The sequence below is a fragment of the Sesamum indicum genome, linkage group LG6 (genome assembly GCF_026168435.1).
Source record: "Sesamum indicum cultivar Baizhima isolate 11 linkage group LG6, ASM2616843v1, whole genome shotgun sequence".
NCBI lineage: Eukaryota > Viridiplantae > Streptophyta > Magnoliopsida > Lamiales > Pedaliaceae > Sesamum > Sesamum indicum.
Window position 1 is genome coordinate 21,651,384 of NC_142662.1, and position 19,422 is coordinate 21,670,805.

Below are 19,422 nucleotides of genomic sequence, written 5' to 3' on the forward strand. Positions count from 1 at the left end.
TTGTTAGTGTATTATTGTTTTTGGTCTCTCCCCCCCCCCCCATTACTGTGTATTACTGGTTGATCATAAAAATATTTACAATTTTTGTAATATTCATGGTTAATTTTATGTGTTATGGCTAAGTTAATTTTTTAATTAATTTGTAGAGAATGATTTTGGAAGACTATGCAGACTTATTTGTGTGGTTAGGTGGGGTTATAGAATAGGTACCAACCATTAGATATGTTGGGGATATACACTCTTTCTTCCAGGGGTTGATAAAGAAAGATTATTCTATGATAACATAATAACAATGTACACTAAAGCTGGGGGCAAGAGTAGTAACGTAGTAATTTATTATTCACTTCCTCAACAAACATTACACATGTCTATAAAGAGTTAGAAGGGGATGAGGTATTAGAGAGTTATTGAGAGACTATAAAGACTGTAATGCTATATCAATTTACATTGAAGGAAAAGCAAGCCGTTTGTTGTCTATAGATGTTAGTGGTAATGTTCTTCATTGTGAAGAACCTGTGTCACTGTTACAATATGATGTTGAACAAACAGGGAATGAGGAAGGGATTGAGGCTGAGAATGAGAGTGCAAAATTTGTTCTTGAGGGTGTAGGGGTTGAGGATAGGGTTGAGGAAGGGGTTGTGGGTGATAATGAGGGTGTTGGGGGCTAAGGGTGATAATTAGGGTGTAGGGGTTAAGGGTGACAATGAGGGTGTAGGTGTTGAGGAAGGGACTGAGGGTGACAATGAGGGTATAGAGGGTGAAGAAGTAGGGGTTGAGGAAGGGGTAGGAAATGGGATTGAGAATGAAGTGCAAAATTATGAGTCAGATTCTGATTCATCATTAGTTTCTGATTGCCCTTCATGGATGTTAGAGGATTTAGAGGGTCCTTGGAATGATGATATTTTCACTAGTAGGCTCGCAAACTATTCAAGAACAATGCTAAAGACTTTGAGGTCTTTAATGAGAGAAAGAAGAAGAAAAAAACCAGCAAGTCAACAAAATGAGAGGGATGAAAGAAGTAGTAGGGGAGATAGACAGTGGTTACTGATTATGTGGATGAAGAGCTGTGTGATGAGGGAAATGGGTGTCCAGTGTGGGATGAGATGATGAATATGGCTGAAGTAGACTTAACAGTAGGTATGAAGTTTGAGATAAGAGCCAAATTTAGGGATGTGCTGAAGGATCGGACAGTGAAAAAGGGATGAGATTTGAAGTTGGTGAAGAATGAAAAACACTTGATACTTGCAACTTGTAAAAATGGGTGTAATTGGAAGTTGAGGGCATCTTCAGTCATGAAATCCACAACATTTCAGATAAAGTCTATTAAGGGAGAACATACTTGTGCACGCAAAGTTGAAAATAAGCAAGCCAATTACAAGTACCTTGGTAAAATAATTGAAAGGTTTGTAAAAGACAATCCAAATGAGTCTCTTCAAATCATTGAAGAACAAAGTCAGAAGAAAATTGCAGATTGACGTTTCAATTCATAAAGGAGAGGGCTTAGAGAAGGCTTTTCTCCACCTGCATCCGCTTTCGGCCTTCTAGGCTCGCTGCTGGGCTAGGCATTGGGTTTGATTTTGGTCTACCCATTTGTGGCCACATCAATTATTTAGAGGGGTGTTTGGTTAAACTTATCTTATTTTAATTTAAAAAAAAACTAATGTAGTATTTGAATAAAATTAAATTATGTTGCTTATTATTTGACTTTGTTCAATTTTTCATTTTTAATATTAAAATTACTGATGTGTTGTGAATCAAATAAATTTTTTTTGATCAAACTATTTTTGTATTTCACACCCTAATACACGTGAATCAGTATATCTTATAAACTTTATAAGGATAATTACATGTAAATTTTTTGTAGTTTGAGAAATTACACCTATTTCCCCAATTCTCTCCCATATCTCGTTTCTTTTAGATTAGGAGTTAGCTGAGTTATGTCTTATTAATATAAGTTGTTCATATTTTTTAAATAATTATATATACATATATTAGAAATATCGACATTTTAAATAAATTGTTCATATTTTTTAAAAAACTATACATACATTTTTAAAAAATGTCAACGTCAGTAGACAAACTATCCATACTTTTTAGTTGCTAAAGATGATTTCTATAATTACACAAAGTATATGAATGATTTATATAAATAGATCATAAATCGGGAGTTAAACATACTTATCCCTTTAATTCTAAAGTGTTTGTATTTTTTTCTCTCTTCTCTTTTCTTATGTCTCTTCTTTCTAAATATACATATTATTTGTTTCCATGTATACTTATTTTACGAACTCCTGACGTCGAATTTATTTGTGGTTTTTTATTTTTTTATTTTCTCATATATTTTTGAAGGGAGAAAAATGAAATTTCATAATATTTGATTATCTTTTCGGTAAATAGATATTGTTATTTAGTTTTTCAAACATTACCGCACACCAAACGATATTAGAACCAAATGCAGTAAAAATTCCTATAAATAGTGGGAGTCTTGGCAGGTGAACTTCTCTACTCACTCAGAAGTGAGTGAGTAACCTGAGAGGTTCTGTTGCTTGCATCCGTTATCCACTACTATCCGGCAACTCAAAAGTCAGGGATCAACACCATGGAATGCATCTACAAGGACCCAAATGCCCCCATTGAAGCCAGGGTCAAGGACCTGCTCTCTCGGATGACCCTTCTTGAGAAGATCGGCCAAATGACCCAGATCGAGCGCAGCGTTGCCACTCCTGCCGCCATTAAAGACCGCTTCATAGGTTCATTCTCTTGCACACGTTTATAGAATGTATTTTGTCTGTTTTCAAGACGGGCTTGTGCACTTCATGAAGTAAATTGGGCATGGAATTTGCTGTTGTTTTGAGTTAATCTGTTAATCCGTGGTTGTATGTGTGAAAACACCCGTTGTTGATATGCAGGGAGTATACTGAGCGGGGGTGGTAGCAAGCCTTTTGAGAATGCAAAATCAGCCGACTGGGCTGACATGATCGACGGCTTCCAGAAGGCGGCTCTGGAAACCCGCCTCGGCATTCCCATTATCTACGGAACCGATGCAGTTCATGGCAACAACAATGTCTATGGAACTACCATTTTCCCTCATAACATTGGCCTTGGAGCCACTAGGTCAGCAGTTCTTTTAACATATTGGTTCATTTGCTATTAGGAAAGTTCAAAATACTTCAAGGGCTTTCCATTTTGTGGGACGGGATGAAGAAGGCACAGTTTTGTTCTATATTCAGATATAATGTGTTTCAATTGTTTGTTTTTTAAGTAGACGTTAAATGATCAAGCGACTCTTATAATTTATAGTCTGAATGAAATCACCTACTTGATGTTTCCTCTACATTCTTATTCTGCCATTTCTCCAATCTCACTTGTGATCATGTTTTTGTCCACTCCAACTGGAAGCAAAAGTGGAGCTGCATGTTTTGTTGGAAAAAAATGGTCTCTTGACAAGTGGGAGTTGCTGAAATAAGGGCAAAGGAGCACGTTAACAGCAGTACAACTAAAGAATGTAATTTGAAAAAGTTTTGGTACTTCTGGATTGAGGAAACAATGGTCGACGGATTTTTTATCTTGGATCAGGGACATTTTAGGTGATTTGAGTATTTAAAAATACTCCATAATTCTATTTGCCATTGAACATATAACTCTGTGTAAAATATCGGAAAATTAAAAGAGTTTCTGTATTTATTTGTTGATTCCCCTGTTTAGATGGGCACATGGTAAAACAATTCCATTGAATTTGGATTCCTTGATGCTTTTATTACTTTTTAGTAATGACACACTATTATGATGCAATGTAGAGATGCTGATTTGGTTAGGAAGATCGGGGAGGTAACAGCTCTTGAAGTTAGGGCAGGAGGAGCCCATTATGCATTTGCTCCTTGTGTTGCTGTAAGTTTTATCCATTCATCAAATATCAACCATCCGTCATCAATGTTTGGTCAAGCTAACTATGTTCTCTTCTACTTGAATGATGCGGCTTTCTTTCTCGAATGGAAATTCTATCACATCCTTATTGTTAGTGTCTAAGAGCTCGGAGGTCAAATTTGATGGTTCTCCACTTGTAACAATCTAATGAAATTTTGTTATTGTTGACCAAATTTATGTGCAATTTACTTGTTTTTCCTTTGAAATTCAGAGTCTGGATGTTTTATATTTGTTTTGACGGTTGCAAATAAATTACAAAATAAAATCTTGGACAAAACCCCATGATAATATTTAAGGTGCTTAATTGAGCAAAGAATTTATATGAGATGATTTTTACTAAATTTTGAAATTACCTTTTCAGGTTAGCAGGGACCCTAGATGGGGAAGATGCTATGAGAGTTATAGCGAAAACACCGAAATTGTCAGAAAAATGACCTCCCTTGTTACAGGATTGCAGGGACAGCCCCCTGAAGGGCATCCCATAGGCTACCCATTTCTGGCTGGAAGGTAAAAAATGATTTTCAGAATATCCATTATACATAGAACCATATTTGTTCTAACTGGCATCTCAATCTCTTTGTCACGTAATCTTCATACCATATGATGTACTGAAGGCCGAGGTCTAAGAATTAAGCTATGGAGAAAGGACAGTGAATGTTGTTAGACTTCCTGTATTTCCTACGAGGAAAGTCAGACTTAATATCCACCATCCTTCAATGTTTCTGTATTTCCTTCTGCCTAATTTCCCTCAACTAATAGTATGTCTAGTTTGCCTTATAGGACAATCTAGCTTCACTTGAAGAATGTCACTTATTTCTCAGCATGTTCGCCAAAATTAAGTTGCTGTGACCTTGTCCTTTGTGATTTAATTATTTTCTCCTCAACTGATATTTGCATTTTTTTGTTCAATTGATTCCAGAAAAAATGTTCTTGCATCTGCAAAGCATTTTGTAGGAGATGGGGGTACTGAGAATGGTACAAATGAGGGGAATACTATAGCATCCTATGATGATTTGGAGAGAATCCACATGGCACCATATCTTGATTGTCTTGCTCAAGGAGTTTGCACTGTGATGGCATCATACTCTAGTTGGAATGGCAAGCGAATGCACACCAACGATTTTCTTCTTACTGAAGTTCTGAAAAATAAGCTGGGATTCAAGGTAAATTGATTTGAATATCCACTTCATTTGTATTATAGAAGCTTTACATGTTCTTATTTTTCTTTTGGAAGACAGAAGTCCAATTGTTCTCTGAAAGTTTGAGGAAACCAGTTTTGCATACCTTTAATATAAACGTGATACAACCAATTGATTACTCTAAAATCTGTTCTTTTTCCAATTGAATCAGATCATTACCAAATTGTATGTGTGTTCAATTAGTAATCTATAAGTATAAATGCAACAAAGGAAAAAGTTATTACTGAAGACTTGTAAAACTTTTATGACATAAGATACAATCGTGTTGAAATTGTAATGAATTTCTCATGTACCATTATTAATCTCATAATGAATTAACAAAGATTGTTTTAGCTTTTTAATTTCTGTGAGGGTAGGTGATGTAAAGTTCGGGAAACAAAAGAAATGGTGAATAACCGAAGTTCCGATTCTGTATTAACAGTCTCTTAGTAAAGATATCATTTATGGTGCTTGGAAGATCTAGGAGATGTTTGTGTTGAAACTTTATTGTGTCATAATCGTGTTTGTATCTTTCATAAAGTTCTTATAGATGTGGTGCTGATACTTTTGTTGGGTCATAATGGTGTTTGTATCTGTTAAAAAGTTCCGATGTGTCAACTTAAGTACCAAATATACCGAGGCTATGTTTGGTTTTGTTTAGGAAATACTTTCAATTTCCCAAAAGGGCACCAAACATTTTCTTTCACTTGTATTCCTCCAAAATATTATTAAAAAGGTCTCCACATCTACTATACATATATGTCTTGCAAATGTTGTATATTTTTATATGTATATATTTATAAGATTTAAAACTTCGCAGGCTGCTCTATAGTCTTTTTCTGATCAAATAGCATGATTGAAGCTTATCCCTTGATCATCTCCCGATTTAGAAGCACAAGAAAGTTCTTACGTGAAGAATGAGGATGCTACATACAAGTAACTGCATTCTCTGGAATTCTGCTTCATTCTTATGGAAAAAGCTTTTCTTTTCTTATCTATTTTTTCCTGTTTTCCACCAATCCTTGGATTGAAAAAATTAATGAAAAGCGTATCTAGCTAGATATTTTGGAGTCTATTTACTGCTATTCTAGAACACCCTTGACATATTGAAAAATCATTTGCATTATTAGTAACCATAGTTACTTGCTATTGGTTGGTAATTTATAGTTTCTTAACTTACACCTAATGCAATGTCCTTGACACATCAGGATTCTGGATTGTCATTTGTCAGTTAGCCAAAATTCTTCATAGCCATATTAAACAAACTTATCCTAGAGAAAGTCTACCTCTTTGCCACTCAATACCAAAAAAGATAAAAGGAAAAGTAAAAATCAGACTAAAAAGTTTTGGAAAAAACTAAATCTAATAGACAATTATGTCCGGAAGTGAAGGAAAAATTATTTCCTACCACGTATCTTATGAGGTTACTCGAATTGCTTATTAATATGCTCTCCCTCCAATATGGATGCCCAGATTGCGTTCTGTTTAGAAACAGAACCACTATTGCTTTAGATGTTATCTTATTGCATTATTCCATCTCTAGGATGCAGCTTCACTAATGCTTAGCCATGCTTATTTTCCTCCGGTCCATGCCACTAGTCCTTCACTCTTATGGTTCGGTCTTGTGCATCAATTCAAAATTTTAAACTCCAAAACTATAAGTGTTCTGCTTCCAATGCCTTGCATGCAGACTAAATGAGCAAAGGGACAAGCATAGCAGCTGGTTTTGCTTCTTCTTTTTCTTCAAACATCACACTGCATGTTTCTGCAAGGTTGTGCTTTTCAGGCCACTAAATGTTTCCAAAGATGTTTCAGCATTAACATTATCTTTTCTTTCTGAATTATCTCACCCGATACAGAACTGCGAGCAAGAGTCTCCCGTGTTAAAATATCTCTATGATCTTTATCCAAGTTACTGCTCTGCTCTCAGAGAGGCAGAAAGCCTTCTGGAGGTCCACATTGCTTCATGCAACCTTCTTCTAATTGCAATTTTGCACTTGAAAGTCATCCTTTTCTGGTGAAGCTCTGCTGGCGAAAATTCGAGATAATCAAAATGAATTTAAACAACAATGCACCTCTGACTTCATGCAATTTCAGCAGAGAAGTATCTCAGTTAAGACAAGGTCATAATTGGCCCCCAATGAAAAAGAGAGCTGCTCTGTAAATCACTTTTTGACTCATTCACAATTCTCTGTGTAGTATATATAAAGAAATGTAATAGTTGATACGAGAATATTTGAGATATATGCAGAAATGTGATGGTGTAAGTATATTCAATATTCCAGTTGTTCCCTTTCCCTCCACTTTTGATGTATTACCTCATTGAGCAAATTCAATGCATAATAAACAATGATCTGCCACAGGGGTTCGTGATTTCAGACTGGGAGGCATTGGACCGGCTTTATGTCCCTCATGGTTCAAATTACCGAGAAAGCATCCTCTCCACTGTAAATGCTGGAATTGATATGGTACAGATTATATTTGATGATGAAAAGCCTGGTGCTAGTATGGTCTTCTTTAAATGCTTATGACTCTGTCACTGACATATGCAGGTAATGGTTCCTTTTAGATTCGAATTGTTTCTGGATGAGTTTCTGTCTCTTGTTGAGTCTGGAGAGATATCAATGGCCCGGATTGATGATGCTGTTGAGAGAATCCTGAGAGTCAAATTCATTGCTGGAGTTTTTGAGGATCCCCTGAGTGATAGATCTTTACTAGATCTAGTTGGTTGTAAGGTATTTTCAATTCTTTAGTTGGCTTATTTATAGAACTTGCACTTTAAATGGTACAGTGAAATAATGCACCATGGTCCACATTCAACCTTATATTAATCCAATTTGGGCAGTAATACAGGAAGAGAAGAGTAACATTGTTGCACTTCTAAAACTATAACCTTTTCTGCACTTTGAATAAAGGAATTAAATTACTTCTTGGCTTCTCATCCGGCACATCCTTAATAATTAGACCAGATGAACTTTTTATTACCCAATAGTTTAATTAGGAAAAGTCTGCTTAGTTGATGCTACAAGTCTTAGGGTATACTAATATGGTTGATATGATAGTCTTTCATTGGCATATGGGAAGAGCTTGAAAGCAATGATGGATAACCAGTGGTTGAATCCTCTTTGTTCTGGCCTAATCATATGGATTCTAGGCTTTACTGAGAAAAAGTGTGAAAGAAAAAAAAAAATATGCAAACACCAATTTTCATGCATTTTAAACTTCAAAGTGTCAAAAGACTTTGTAGTCTTCTGGATGCATGGCGAAAGAGATACTAACTGTATTTTTGTACATCGGTTGTTACTGGGATATGGTTACAATGCTGGTCAAAATCAAGAAGAACAGAGACCAGATTTCCTATCTGAAATAATATATACTTCCTATTTACATTTCAGGCACATAGAGAATTAGCACGTGAAGCTGTTCGCAAGTCCTTGGTTTTGTTAAAGAATGGAAAAGATCCAAAGAGACCTTTGCTCCCTCTAGACAAGAAGGCCAAAAGAATTCTTGTTGCTGGAACACATGCTGATAATCTTGGATATCAATGTGGCGGGTGGACAATTACCTGGGAAGGGACAACTGGCAGAATCACTGAGGGTAAGTTGTTCTATTGGAACTTTGCCATGGTAAAGTGCTAATCTAGATTCCTAACTCTATTACAGTGAATGAGCTTGGCTTCTTATTTTCATGCTAATGGTAAGGATTGGTTTCAGTTATTAATATTCTGTTAGCGAATTATCCAAGTTAATGCAGCTAAAGTTCTCACTATTTGTTCTGATGTTGAAATTATTCTTGTTGACCAATATTGAGTATGTTAGATACATACAATCATTAAAGGAAACAGACCTATTGGAAACAGAAGTTATGAATTTGTCTCTGGGAGTTATATGCATATGGTGATTAAACTTATGGAATTATCGTTTCTCTAGGTACAACTATTTTGGAAGCAATAAAAGAAGTGATGGACGACAAGACAGAAGTGATATACGAACTAAATCCTACTCCAGAAACATTTTCTGGTCAAGATTTCTCCTTTGCCATTGTAGCTGTGGGTGAAGGTCCATATGTTGAGACAGGTGGTGATGATCCAGAACTCAAAATTCCTTTTAATGGAAGTGAGTTGGCGAGCTTAGTCGCTGATAGAGTTCCAACATTAATGATTCTGGTTACTGGACGGCCTTTGATTTTAGAGCCATCACTTCTGGAAAAATTGGATGGCCTGGTTGTTGCTTGGTTGCCTGGAACAGAAGGCAAGGGAATCACAGATGTTATCTTTGGAGATTATGCATTTCATGGACGACTTCCCATGACATGGTTTAGAAGCGTTGATCAGCTTCCAGTACACGCCGGTGAGAATTCATCTGACCCTCTGTTCCCGTATGGCTTCGGGTTGACATGTTAAAGGCCGGGAATACGAACTGATACACTCGAAATTTGTCAATGCCAATGGACATAATTTAAACTAACTAAAGGATGTGGCTGTTCAAAACTTTCATGTTATGATTTCAGAGTTGCATTCTAGCCGGCCAATGGACTTGGCTAACGAGAAACTTTGTTATGGGTCTTATATTTCTTGTTCTTGTAGTCTCTACATGATTATCCATATGCTTGTGGTGAGTCGTATCAGGTACTTTTCTCCAAGCGAAGTCATCAACTTGGCCAAGTAGAGAGTTTATTATGTCTCTTAAATAAATTGTTGTGCTTATAGTCCTTTGCATGTTTATCAATATGCTTGTACTGAGTCTTTCAAGTAGTTTTCTCCAAACTTATCTCTGGATGAAGTCATATTGGCCTTATATATATATATATATATATATATATAAAAGTAAGAGTGTTGAACTATTATTAATTGAAATAAATTGATTACAATTATTATTATTATTTTTGTCGACATTAATACCTAACAAAAATTATTATAATAATCATACCCTGTTGAACACTTATTATTATAGTAGACAATATTTCACGCACATGGCGAGGTTCGAATCAATGACTTCTAAAATTATGGAGTCTCAACTTCGCCAACTGAATTAGGCATCATAGGCCTCATTTACTTACTGGGCTTTAGCTTTTGAGCTGAACATCTTAGTTAATCTGGCTCAATATCACAGTTACTTTGTTTTTAATTCGAGATAAATGACATAGACATGATGCAATCCATATTGATAGAGGTGGAAGTCACAATCTAATGTAGTCCAAGAAAGTTGGTTAAAGGAAAATTATTTTTTTAGTCCGTTAAGTAATTTTAGCTTGATAACTATATTCATTTGTTTTTAAGTCCTGTAAATTTTAAAATTTGATGAAATTTAGTCCGAATTAGGATTTCTTTTATGTAATTTTCTAGCCAACTTTTGAATTTTAGCCGAAAATTGCACGTGTGTAATTCTTTTGCTTAATGTCCGGCCATTTATCCACGTGTATAGTCATGTGTACTGCCACATAAGCCTAAAGCTGTCTGGAAATACTTTTTTATATTATTTGATATATTTAAAAAAGGTAAATCAATGTTCTTAATTTTGTTAAAAATATTTTTAACTTTATTTTTCTTAATTTTATTTTATTATTTTTAATTAAACTAATAAGAAAATTAATATATTTTTTGAATAAGGCTACCATCGCAGCCGAGAGGGAGCCGCGACTCACCACTAGGCGACGGCAACCGCGCCCTCACTGTTGGGGGGGGGGGGGGGCAAGGTAGACGGCTGAGGGAGGAAGGTGGGGAGGGGGTGGTTTTTTTCTTTTTTATTAAATAATAATTTAACTTTTATATATTATAATTATATATATACTATAATTATATCCAACATGTTTTCCAACTCATATTTAAAGCCACATAGGATTATAAACCTCTAAAAAATATCTAATTTGGCATCCCATGCCATTTTTCCGACAAAAAATCAAAAGTCCAACCATCAGAAAATAAAATTTCATTTGATTTTAAAATTTAAATGACTTAAGAAAAATGGACACAATTTTCGGACCAAAATTAATATTAAGTATACATAGCGGATTGAAAAATAATTTTCCCATTTCTTCTAGCTAATAAGTCCTCTATATTGTGGGAAACTAATTCATTTGTACTTGCAATTTGCATAAATAACTTGATGGGGATGTAACTGTTGGAACAAGGACGCCCGCACAAAGTGAAATAGATGCGGCCTATGAAGATGGGGAAAGGTCAGCCGGAAGCCAGCTCAAGTTGTATGTTAAAAGATGTTGTCGGACATAAATGCCTACGAGGTACATGGATTCATCATTTTTGGAAGAAGGAAAGGAAGGTTTTTCCTACAAGAACTCCCTATAAACATCCACGGGAGCATTTCCATTCTTCTTTGAGTTATAAGAAATTATACATATCAAATTGGCGTTGTTTGTGGGTGAAGGAAGTGGATCAGTCAGAGAAATACGATGGAATAGCGAAATCGACATAAGCAATAAAACCCCATCAAGGGGTGTGTCCTTAATATTTGTTTGGACGTTCGGTGTACAATAAAATACAAGCAGTTCATATCACAAGAAAATGGAAAGGTGAAAATATAAAATTAATTTATCATCGTTGTTGAGATCCCAACATTGAGATCCTCCAAAATATTCCATCGAATTATCGTATTTTGATCTTCTTTGTTTTTTCTTGATCTCTAAGACCAAAAGAAAAACTTTGGAGATGGAAAGAAAGTGAGAGAGAGAGAACTACGAGATGGAGAATGTTGTGAGTGTGTGTTATAGACGGCTAGGGTTTATGATAAGTATATATGTGACCTAGTTATGTATATACTCAGAGTTCTAACCTAGCTAGACTCCAAACAACCATCCCTAACCTAGCTATACATGTAGCCCATTTTCGTCTAAAATATTTGGCCAAGGCACCTCCAAAGTGAGACCTTTTGACCTAGTCAAGGTCCAAGGCCTTGGGCTTGTATTTAATGGATCGAGCTCGATTAATTAGAAATCAATCAAGGGTAAATTGCATAACACCCTATGTGTTTTGGTGAAACCACATGATCACTGGTTGTTATAAGAAGGATATAATGGGCAATTCAGCAAAAAATATTGACGCCGTTAGAGTTTACCTAACAGAAGTGGAGGGTATGCAACATTTTGAAAAACACAAGATTTTTTTGCCTATTTTTTTTAATAAAAGGATTTTTTTAACTAAAGTTTGAAAACAAGGGGGGTTTATTCAATTTATCCTTAAATCAAACACATGTATAATGATCTTTAATTAAATCTAATTTAATTACAAGTACAACATTAAACTCATTATCTTTTAATCTAATTAAAAGATCCAAACCCATTTTTTCTCTATTAATTTATAAATTCAATTTATAAATTGGACCAAGTCCAATAAAATTAATCCAATTAATTACAATGGCTAACTCGACACTTCAATCAATCCAATTAATTAATTTCAAATTATCCATCCAACAGATAGTTCTAAATAAATAATCCAATCATTTATTCCATCCAAGAATTAATCTAATTCTTTTGGAATTAATTCCATCCCATTCTAGTGGTAGTGTGTAAGTGTGTGACCAATATAATTAATTAAATCTAATTTAATTAATTATATCGAATTATTCCATAACTAGAAATAGCTCGTTACTATGGGGTCTAGCAATAGTCCATGACACTAAAAACTAGGTGAATAACGGTGTGGACATTTATCCTCCAAATTCATACGAGTATGGTTCTACTGTCAACTGTGTCCCGACCTTAGGTATGAAATTGAGTGTCAATTCTCATTCTTGATTAGGCATCTATAGTTATGACTCGAGTCCTCCTTTAACCTACTGATGAACCAAGAAACCTATCTCATTTATTTCGTCATTGTGGCCACAGATTTTGAGGGCGTAAACGGGTTTCAAAGCGTATAGAAGACTGTGTTGTCATATACTGACAAGGGAGAGATTCTATCTTGGGATCTATCGTCATCACTACATATTCCAACCGTAATTGATAAGGCTTATAATGACATTGCCTCATGGCACAATCACCACTCTCCATATCTAAGATATAATTTTCATATACCGTGACTGTCATGGTTTCTCAATTTCGAGAATTAATTTCATACTACCATAATAGGGAATTCCAGTCATACCGACCAAGCTCTCAAGGTTTCTGTATGATGATTCCTATGAATCAATTCGGTCAGTCGACTATCTTGCCAACTGATCCACTAGAACTGCAAAGATGACTTACGTTTCTTGATGACAAAATACAATTGCAGTACTGAGTGACAAAGTCTTTATAGGACTTTCGATGCCCTGTTTTAAGATTTTCGACTTGAAACATTTCAAACTGACTCTTAAAAGTTGGTTTCATAACTGTCAAATTTATGAATTAAAGTAATTAATCATTAATCCAATGTATGTTCCAATAAAGAAAATAAAATATAATTTTACCCTATATCCTTATTGATTCATCTTGGCTTAATTTCACTTCATGAAATAAATGAGGTTTTTGAGTATATTTTTACTGACAAATATGATTAGAAAAAAATTATTTGACTTATAATAAATAATTTATATAAATTATTTAAATATAAATCTTTATTCAATTTCTTTTTCTTTGATAAACTTTAAATTAAAAAAATTATTTAATAAACAAAAATAAATATTAAATAATAAATATAATTTTTAAATTTTACATGTTATTACACTAAATTCCGCGCAATGTAATTATCCCAATAACAATTATAATTTTGAAATTGGGCTTAAATAAAGCAATACTGGAGTCTGGAGTCGCAAAAACCGCATTATAGTTTGATCAGGGCAGAGATAGTTAGCAGAGCTAACATGGAGAAGGCCAGAGAGTTTCTGGAGAAGGGCGCAGCGGGCGATGGCGCTGCTCGCGTTTCCCGACTCACCTTCCCTCCGCATAAACCCCACCGGGAGTCCAGCTTCTACGAGTATTTCATCCTAAGAGGCGTGAGGGTCGATCGAGTTCAACCGGGTTCCATCTCGCTCTCTTTCAGAGTGCCTCCTCGTCTCACTGTAAGACAACGACAAACCTTGTATCTAATGGAAGTATGTGGTTGATAACCATTGATTTTCTGGTAAATAAACCGTAGGATGGCGAAGGGAACTTGGCTAGGGGTGCGATTGCGTCTTTAATTGATGAAATAGGGGCTGCGGTGATCAACGAGGGGAGCCAGCCGATGGATGTCTCCGTAGACATGTCAATCTCCTATATTTCGGCTGCAAAGATGAATGTAAGCTCTCTAAACGTTCTGGGTATTCAAACATGTAAGATATTGTCTGAAATCTCTGTTTTGGTTTTGGTTGGTAGCATGAAGTGTTTAATATGTGTTTTCAGCACTGTCGTGCTTCTTGCTTGCTAGATTTTGTATGATTGAACTAATTTATTTGGAACTAGAGATCTTAAGGGGGAAGTTTTGTTGCCTTAAAGCTTTCTGTAGTGGAATCTGAATGGAACACTCACAACTATGCTACAATGGACCAATTTTCGTCTTTGACATTTGTTTTGGGAATGATGATATTTGCATAATCCTTCTTTTTGGTCCTGGTTTGGTCCTTGGTTGTTCTCGCTCCTCTGGCGTAGAAATTGTTCAAGATCTCTTGTGTAACTTCTACTTGATGCTCTGATCTACTCTCTTTTGCTCTTAAGTAGTTGGACCATGGGTTATTGTGAGAAAAGGAAAAAGAAACTCAACAAAACTTAAAGTCCGCAGTTGTATCATTTGGAGTGTGGAAAACATTTTTCCCTAGTGTTCTCTTTACTGAAATTCAAAATCCAATTAAGAGGTAATCGAGTCGTGGAGGGTGGACTGTTGAGTTCAGGTGATTGTTTCTCTAGGCTCTGTTCTGACCTAAACTATCTTGATTGTTTAGATTGGTTTCTTGAAAAAGCTTGTGTGAATCTCATCATAGCAAATGGATCATCCACCAAAGATAAAAAAGGCTATATGAGCTTCAGCAACTAACTTTCAAAATTTTAAAGAAGAAATGGGAAAGTTATTGTGGCTGTGATCCTAGCTATCTTCTTTATAATTAAGAAGCCTTCCAACTTTGTGTTGGAGTTGGGATTTTCTGATAATGATGGAAATGCAACTTATAAATTGTGTGTACCATGTGTAGATGTTTTGTCTCAACAGAAAACAGTCTCTCCTCTAAATCATAATTTTGCTCTATTTCTTCTTGGAGCATCTGGAAGAGGATTTTCTTTAAGGGTGTGCACAACCAAGTAGGTGGCCTGAAAGTAGTCAGTTGAAAGTGATGAAGACGTATTGGAAATTATTGCATTAGTCGAAGGCTATTGGACAAGCTGATTCAATTTGGTTATTACCTAAGGATTCTACTGCATCAGGTTAATGAAACCCAACTCTTTTATGTGTCCATATGGTTAATATTTTGATTGATTGTTCCCCGAAGTGTTATCAAACTGATAAGCTTGTAAGCTTGAAAATCAACTGCATGAACGTTTATGTTTATTGTTATGCTAGAATAATCAACTTGAGATTTAATGCCAGCATGAAATTAGGTCATAGGAATTTTACCATATTTAGTTTGTCAGTAAGGGATAGGATCCTCATTAGTCTAGTTAGGAGACCAATGTTTCAAGCCCACTAGGAGTACTCTGGTAAATAAGCGTACTGCAAGAACTATAATACAGACAGCCAATTTGTATTCAAATTTGAGAACTTGTTTGTTACATGAACTTAACTGAAAAAGCAAAGAAGAGGGAAAGAGTGTAGGTGTAGCAGTCAAATAATTTCGAAGAACTAAAGCGAAAGGTTGACAGATGAGAAGTGGCCAGGAAAAAGGGGAAGAATGCAAGTAAGCAAGGAACTGAGAATTAAAGAAAGGCCAGAAAACAAGGATCAAGAAATTGTTTGGGATGCTGGTAAATATCAAGAGAACTTGGTGATTCCATTTGAATGAATATTTGAAAGGGGCGTCAAACCATTACCTTAAGATAATTTCCATTTACGGGGCACGAAAGGCTCGAGTCTGAAGAATTTTTTGTTTTTTTTGGTGAATCGAGCTCAGAATCGAAACTAAAATCGACTGCTTTTAATCTTTCTTTCTATATATTGGTTTGTTGGCAGGATGAATTGGAGATTACCTCGAGGTGTTTAGGTCGGGTTGGTCGTTATTTCGGAACAACTGTTCTTATTCAAAATAAAACAACTGGGGAGGTTGTTGCTGAAGGGCGGCATTCATTGTTCAGGGTACCTGCCAGCAAAATGTGAGTCTACATACTGCAATAGGAACATCCTCAAGGCGCAACCCCTCTCTGTAATTCTCTGTAATGTTAACTTGTAACGTAGATGTGCTGATTGTATTTTCTGCAGCCATATTGTTATTCAATAAGATGCCTTAATGTATACCTGGAAGCTTCCTGACTAGGACTGACTGCTCTAGCTAGGGCACGGGTCCTGCGGCCAGCCGAACCCGATCCGGATCGGGCCGAGCCGATGCCTCTGGCTGACTCAATAGACATGTTGCAAGGACTAAGTTATTTTGTACATAAGCATGTTACAAAAACTAAATATATATATTTTGACAAAACTATTAGGTTTTTTTTGTGGCCATGCAAAAATATTACTTTTGATAAAAACATTTTTTTTTCACATGCAAAGATTACAGTAAAAAATATTTTGATAGAAATATTATTTCTTTCTATGCAAATTTATGCGTAAGGGACTAAATTTCAATAAGGTAATTTTTAAAAGGGTAATTAGAAAATTTATATAATTTGGGACTAAATTTCAATAAGGTAACTTTTTAGAAGGATAATTTTCGAAAAGTTATATATATGATTTGGCCAGAAGTTTGTTGGAGGGGTTTAATCTGAAGTCAATTGAAAATATATGGATGGTTTTAAATTTGATCTGAAATATTAGGCTGAATGAAGTTTATCCACTTAGAAGGTGATTACTTTAATTTTTCGAGTTACTAAAAGTAATAATAAATTCATTAATGATACAAAATTTCATAATGATATATATATTTTTTAATTCTAACATATATAAACTATTTTATTGAGGCTGATTAATCTCTGAAGTAACTAATTTTAATTGTCATAATACTTATTGACTAAAATATTCTACAATGTATCTCTAATTTCTTTAACTAGATAACTATTGACTAAAATATTCTACAGTGAAATTTTAAGGAAAAAGGCGTAGGAGCTGCTGCTCTTCCTCAACACTTGGCTTGTTCCTCATCTTCAGGCTTGAAGAACCTATGCCAGAACCAGTGTTTCTTCCAAACTTGTTCGTTCATTTCATCAATGGGAACTCCCTTCGTTTCCGGCAGCAAGAACACAGCAAAGCTGCCCATTACCACGATCCACGCCGCGAAGAAGAAGAAGATGCCCGACCTCATCTGGCACAGCATTGTCAGAAAAGCCTGTGCTATGATGAAGGTGCATATCATGTTGCTGCTCACCGCAAAGAAAAATCCAGCCGGCCGCGTTTCCAGAGGGAATATTTCACTCGGAATCAACCATCCTAAAGGACCCCATGACCACGCAAACCCCATGACGAATACACAGATTAGAAACACCGTCAAGTAAGCGTATGGCAAGGGTATCGCGTTTGTTGTCTTCAGATGTTGTGTGAGAATTGTTCCTACTAAAACCTGAGAAATAAGCATTTGGACAGCAGCTTGTATGAGCAATTTCCTTCTTCCAAACTTATCGACCCCAAAGACTGCAACCAATGTGGAGACGGAGTTGATGGATCCAGTGACGACTGCTGACAACAAAGACGCATCTGCACCGAGGCCCATTGTTTGGAAGAGCACCGGAGCATAAAACATGATGACGTTGATCCCAGTGAACTGCTGGAATACCTGTAGTATAGTCCCACAGAACAGCTGAGGCCAACTCGATCGTTTTATGATCAGGTTCCTGAAAGGATGCTTAATCTTCTTGGCAGTCTCAGTGGCTTTAACTATTTCCTCATACTCTTTCTGGACATCTTCTACACCCCTGGTTGTCTTGAGAGCCTTGAGCCCTTCTTCTGTCTTGCCACGCTCTATCAGGCTGGTGGGAGTCTCGACGATGAGAAGAGATCCCAAGCCGAGGAATATGGCTGGAAATCCAGCACCACCAAGAGAGATTCTCCAGCCGTTAGGGTGTATCTTGGAGGTGAAATAGTTCACCACATTGGCAATCAGAATCCCAATTGTGATCAGCATCTGAAAGCAAACATTAAGGCCTCCACGGTACTGTGCCGGGGCGATTTCTGATATGAATAGTGGCACTGCCTGCATCATCACAGTGCATATTGATTCAAGTTTTCGTTAGTCATGCAGATACGTGCGAATATGAACTTCGGCTAGTCAGTTAGAACGACCAAAAACTTCAAGATTTACAATTTAAGTAGTTGAAAAGTAGATTGTTCACAGCACCAACTCACACCACCTATAATTTTGGATGGAGATGATGAACATACCTGATTTCCGAATCCGATGCCGGCACCCAAACAAATCCGCCCGGCGATGAGCATGTAAAGATTAACTGAGGCGGCGTTGAGAACAACTCCGACCAAGAAGAAGGCCGCCGCCATCTGCATGGTGCGCTTCCGCCCAAACCTCTTGCAGCAAAACGCCGCAGCCCAGCTGCAGACGACCGCCGCCAGGTACAGCGACGACGTGAACAGTTGGAGCAACTGGTTATCGTATTTGCAGTAGTTATTCTCCTTCGCTCTGTGCTTCTTCTCGTAAACACTTGGGAAGAACTCCAACAAGAAGTCATCCATCGACGTTACTCCGCCTGCACCACACCCATCAATTCATTACTACTGAATCGAAAAAAGAAAACCAAAGCGTTCAACCATTCAAGAATGTACCTGATATGCCAATGTCGTAACCGAACATGAGACCCCCGAACGCCGCGATGAGGGAACAAAGGACGACCTGTTTTGTGAGCATGGCCGGAAAATTCCCGCCGGAGCTTGGCGCCACGATGTGATTTGCCATGATGGAGATATATTGTATTCGGGTGGATTGGATATATATATCATGAACTTCTACAGGTAACAGATACGCGTGTATATATATATATAGAATCGAAGAAAGAAACAAAGACTAACATTTGAGTTATGACTCAACTGGTAGTAGGAGTAGGACTTGAAATAGGATTGGAGTTCTGTTGCAGTTTTGATTCTTTGTAAGCCAATTCAGTACCTAATTAATCATCCTCTCAACAAGTTTAATTTCAAACGAATTTTGCAATTCAAAATTGAATACTTTTATACATTAATTTACATTTCTATGGGGGGATGTTAATTTTGTCCTTTAACTTTGCCCCTAATTATTTTTCCCACCAATTTACAAATCTTGTGAAATGT

General features: G+C 36.3%; 2 protein-coding genes and 1 pseudogene across 3 annotated transcripts; 2 read left to right on the plus strand and 1 right to left on the minus strand.

Moving 5' to 3' along the window:
* Nucleotides 1–2,486: 2,486 nt before the first annotated feature.
* On the plus strand, nt 2,487–9,812 carry LOC105163879 (uncharacterized). 2 transcript variants are annotated; one of them, XM_011082388.3, is made up of 9 exons: nt 2,487–2,750; nt 2,910–3,114; nt 3,798–3,888; nt 4,286–4,431; nt 4,844–5,087; nt 7,466–7,570; nt 7,655–7,837; nt 8,498–8,699; nt 9,032–9,812. In XM_011082388.3, the coding sequence occupies exons 1-9, from the start codon at nt 2,600–2,602 to the stop codon at nt 9,502–9,504; spliced, it is 1,800 nt and encodes a 599-aa protein (XP_011080690.2). In that variant the 5' UTR covers nt 2,487–2,599; the 3' UTR covers nt 9,505–9,812. The 2 variants fall into 2 exon arrangements, with proteins under 2 accessions (XP_011080690.2, XP_020550230.1); XM_020694571.2 differs by lacking the exons at nt 2,487–2,750; nt 2,910–3,114 and adding an exon at nt 3,429–3,587.
* A 4,022-nt stretch (nt 9,813–13,834) lies between these two features.
* On the plus strand, nt 13,835–16,449 carry LOC105163877 (uncharacterized). Its single transcript, XM_011082386.3, has 3 exons — nt 13,835–14,095; nt 14,173–14,313; nt 16,171–16,449. The coding sequence occupies exons 1-3, from the start codon at nt 13,898–13,900 to the stop codon at nt 16,312–16,314; spliced, it is 483 nt and encodes a 160-aa protein (XP_011080688.1). The 5' UTR covers nt 13,835–13,897; the 3' UTR covers nt 16,315–16,449.
* Nucleotides 16,450–16,816: 367 nt separating this feature from the next.
* LOC105163878 (sugar transport protein 8-like) lies at nt 16,817–18,842 on the minus strand (annotated as a pseudogene).
* Between the last annotated feature and the right edge of the window lie 580 nt (nt 18,843–19,422).

Coding starts and splice junctions, on each gene's coding strand:
- LOC105163879 (XM_011082388.3), top strand. CDS start 2,600: ATGGAATGCATCTACAAGGACCCAAATGCCCCCATTGAAGCCAGGGTC. Junction 3,889..4,285: donor CATTTGCTCCTTGTGTTGCT/GTAAGTTTTATC, acceptor TTACCTTTTCAG/GTTAGCAGGGACCCTAGATG. Junction 5,088..7,465: donor AAAATAAGCTGGGATTCAAG/GTAAATTGATTT, acceptor GATCTGCCACAG/GGGTTCGTGATTTCAGACTG.
- LOC105163877 (XM_011082386.3), top strand. CDS start 13,898: ATGGAGAAGGCCAGAGAGTTTCTGGAGAAGGGCGCAGCGGGCGATGGC. Junction 14,096..14,172: donor GAGTGCCTCCTCGTCTCACT/GTAAGACAACGA, acceptor AATAAACCGTAG/GATGGCGAAGGGAACTTGGC. Junction 14,314..16,170: donor TTTCGGCTGCAAAGATGAAT/GTAAGCTCTCTA, acceptor GTTTGTTGGCAG/GATGAATTGGAGATTACCTC.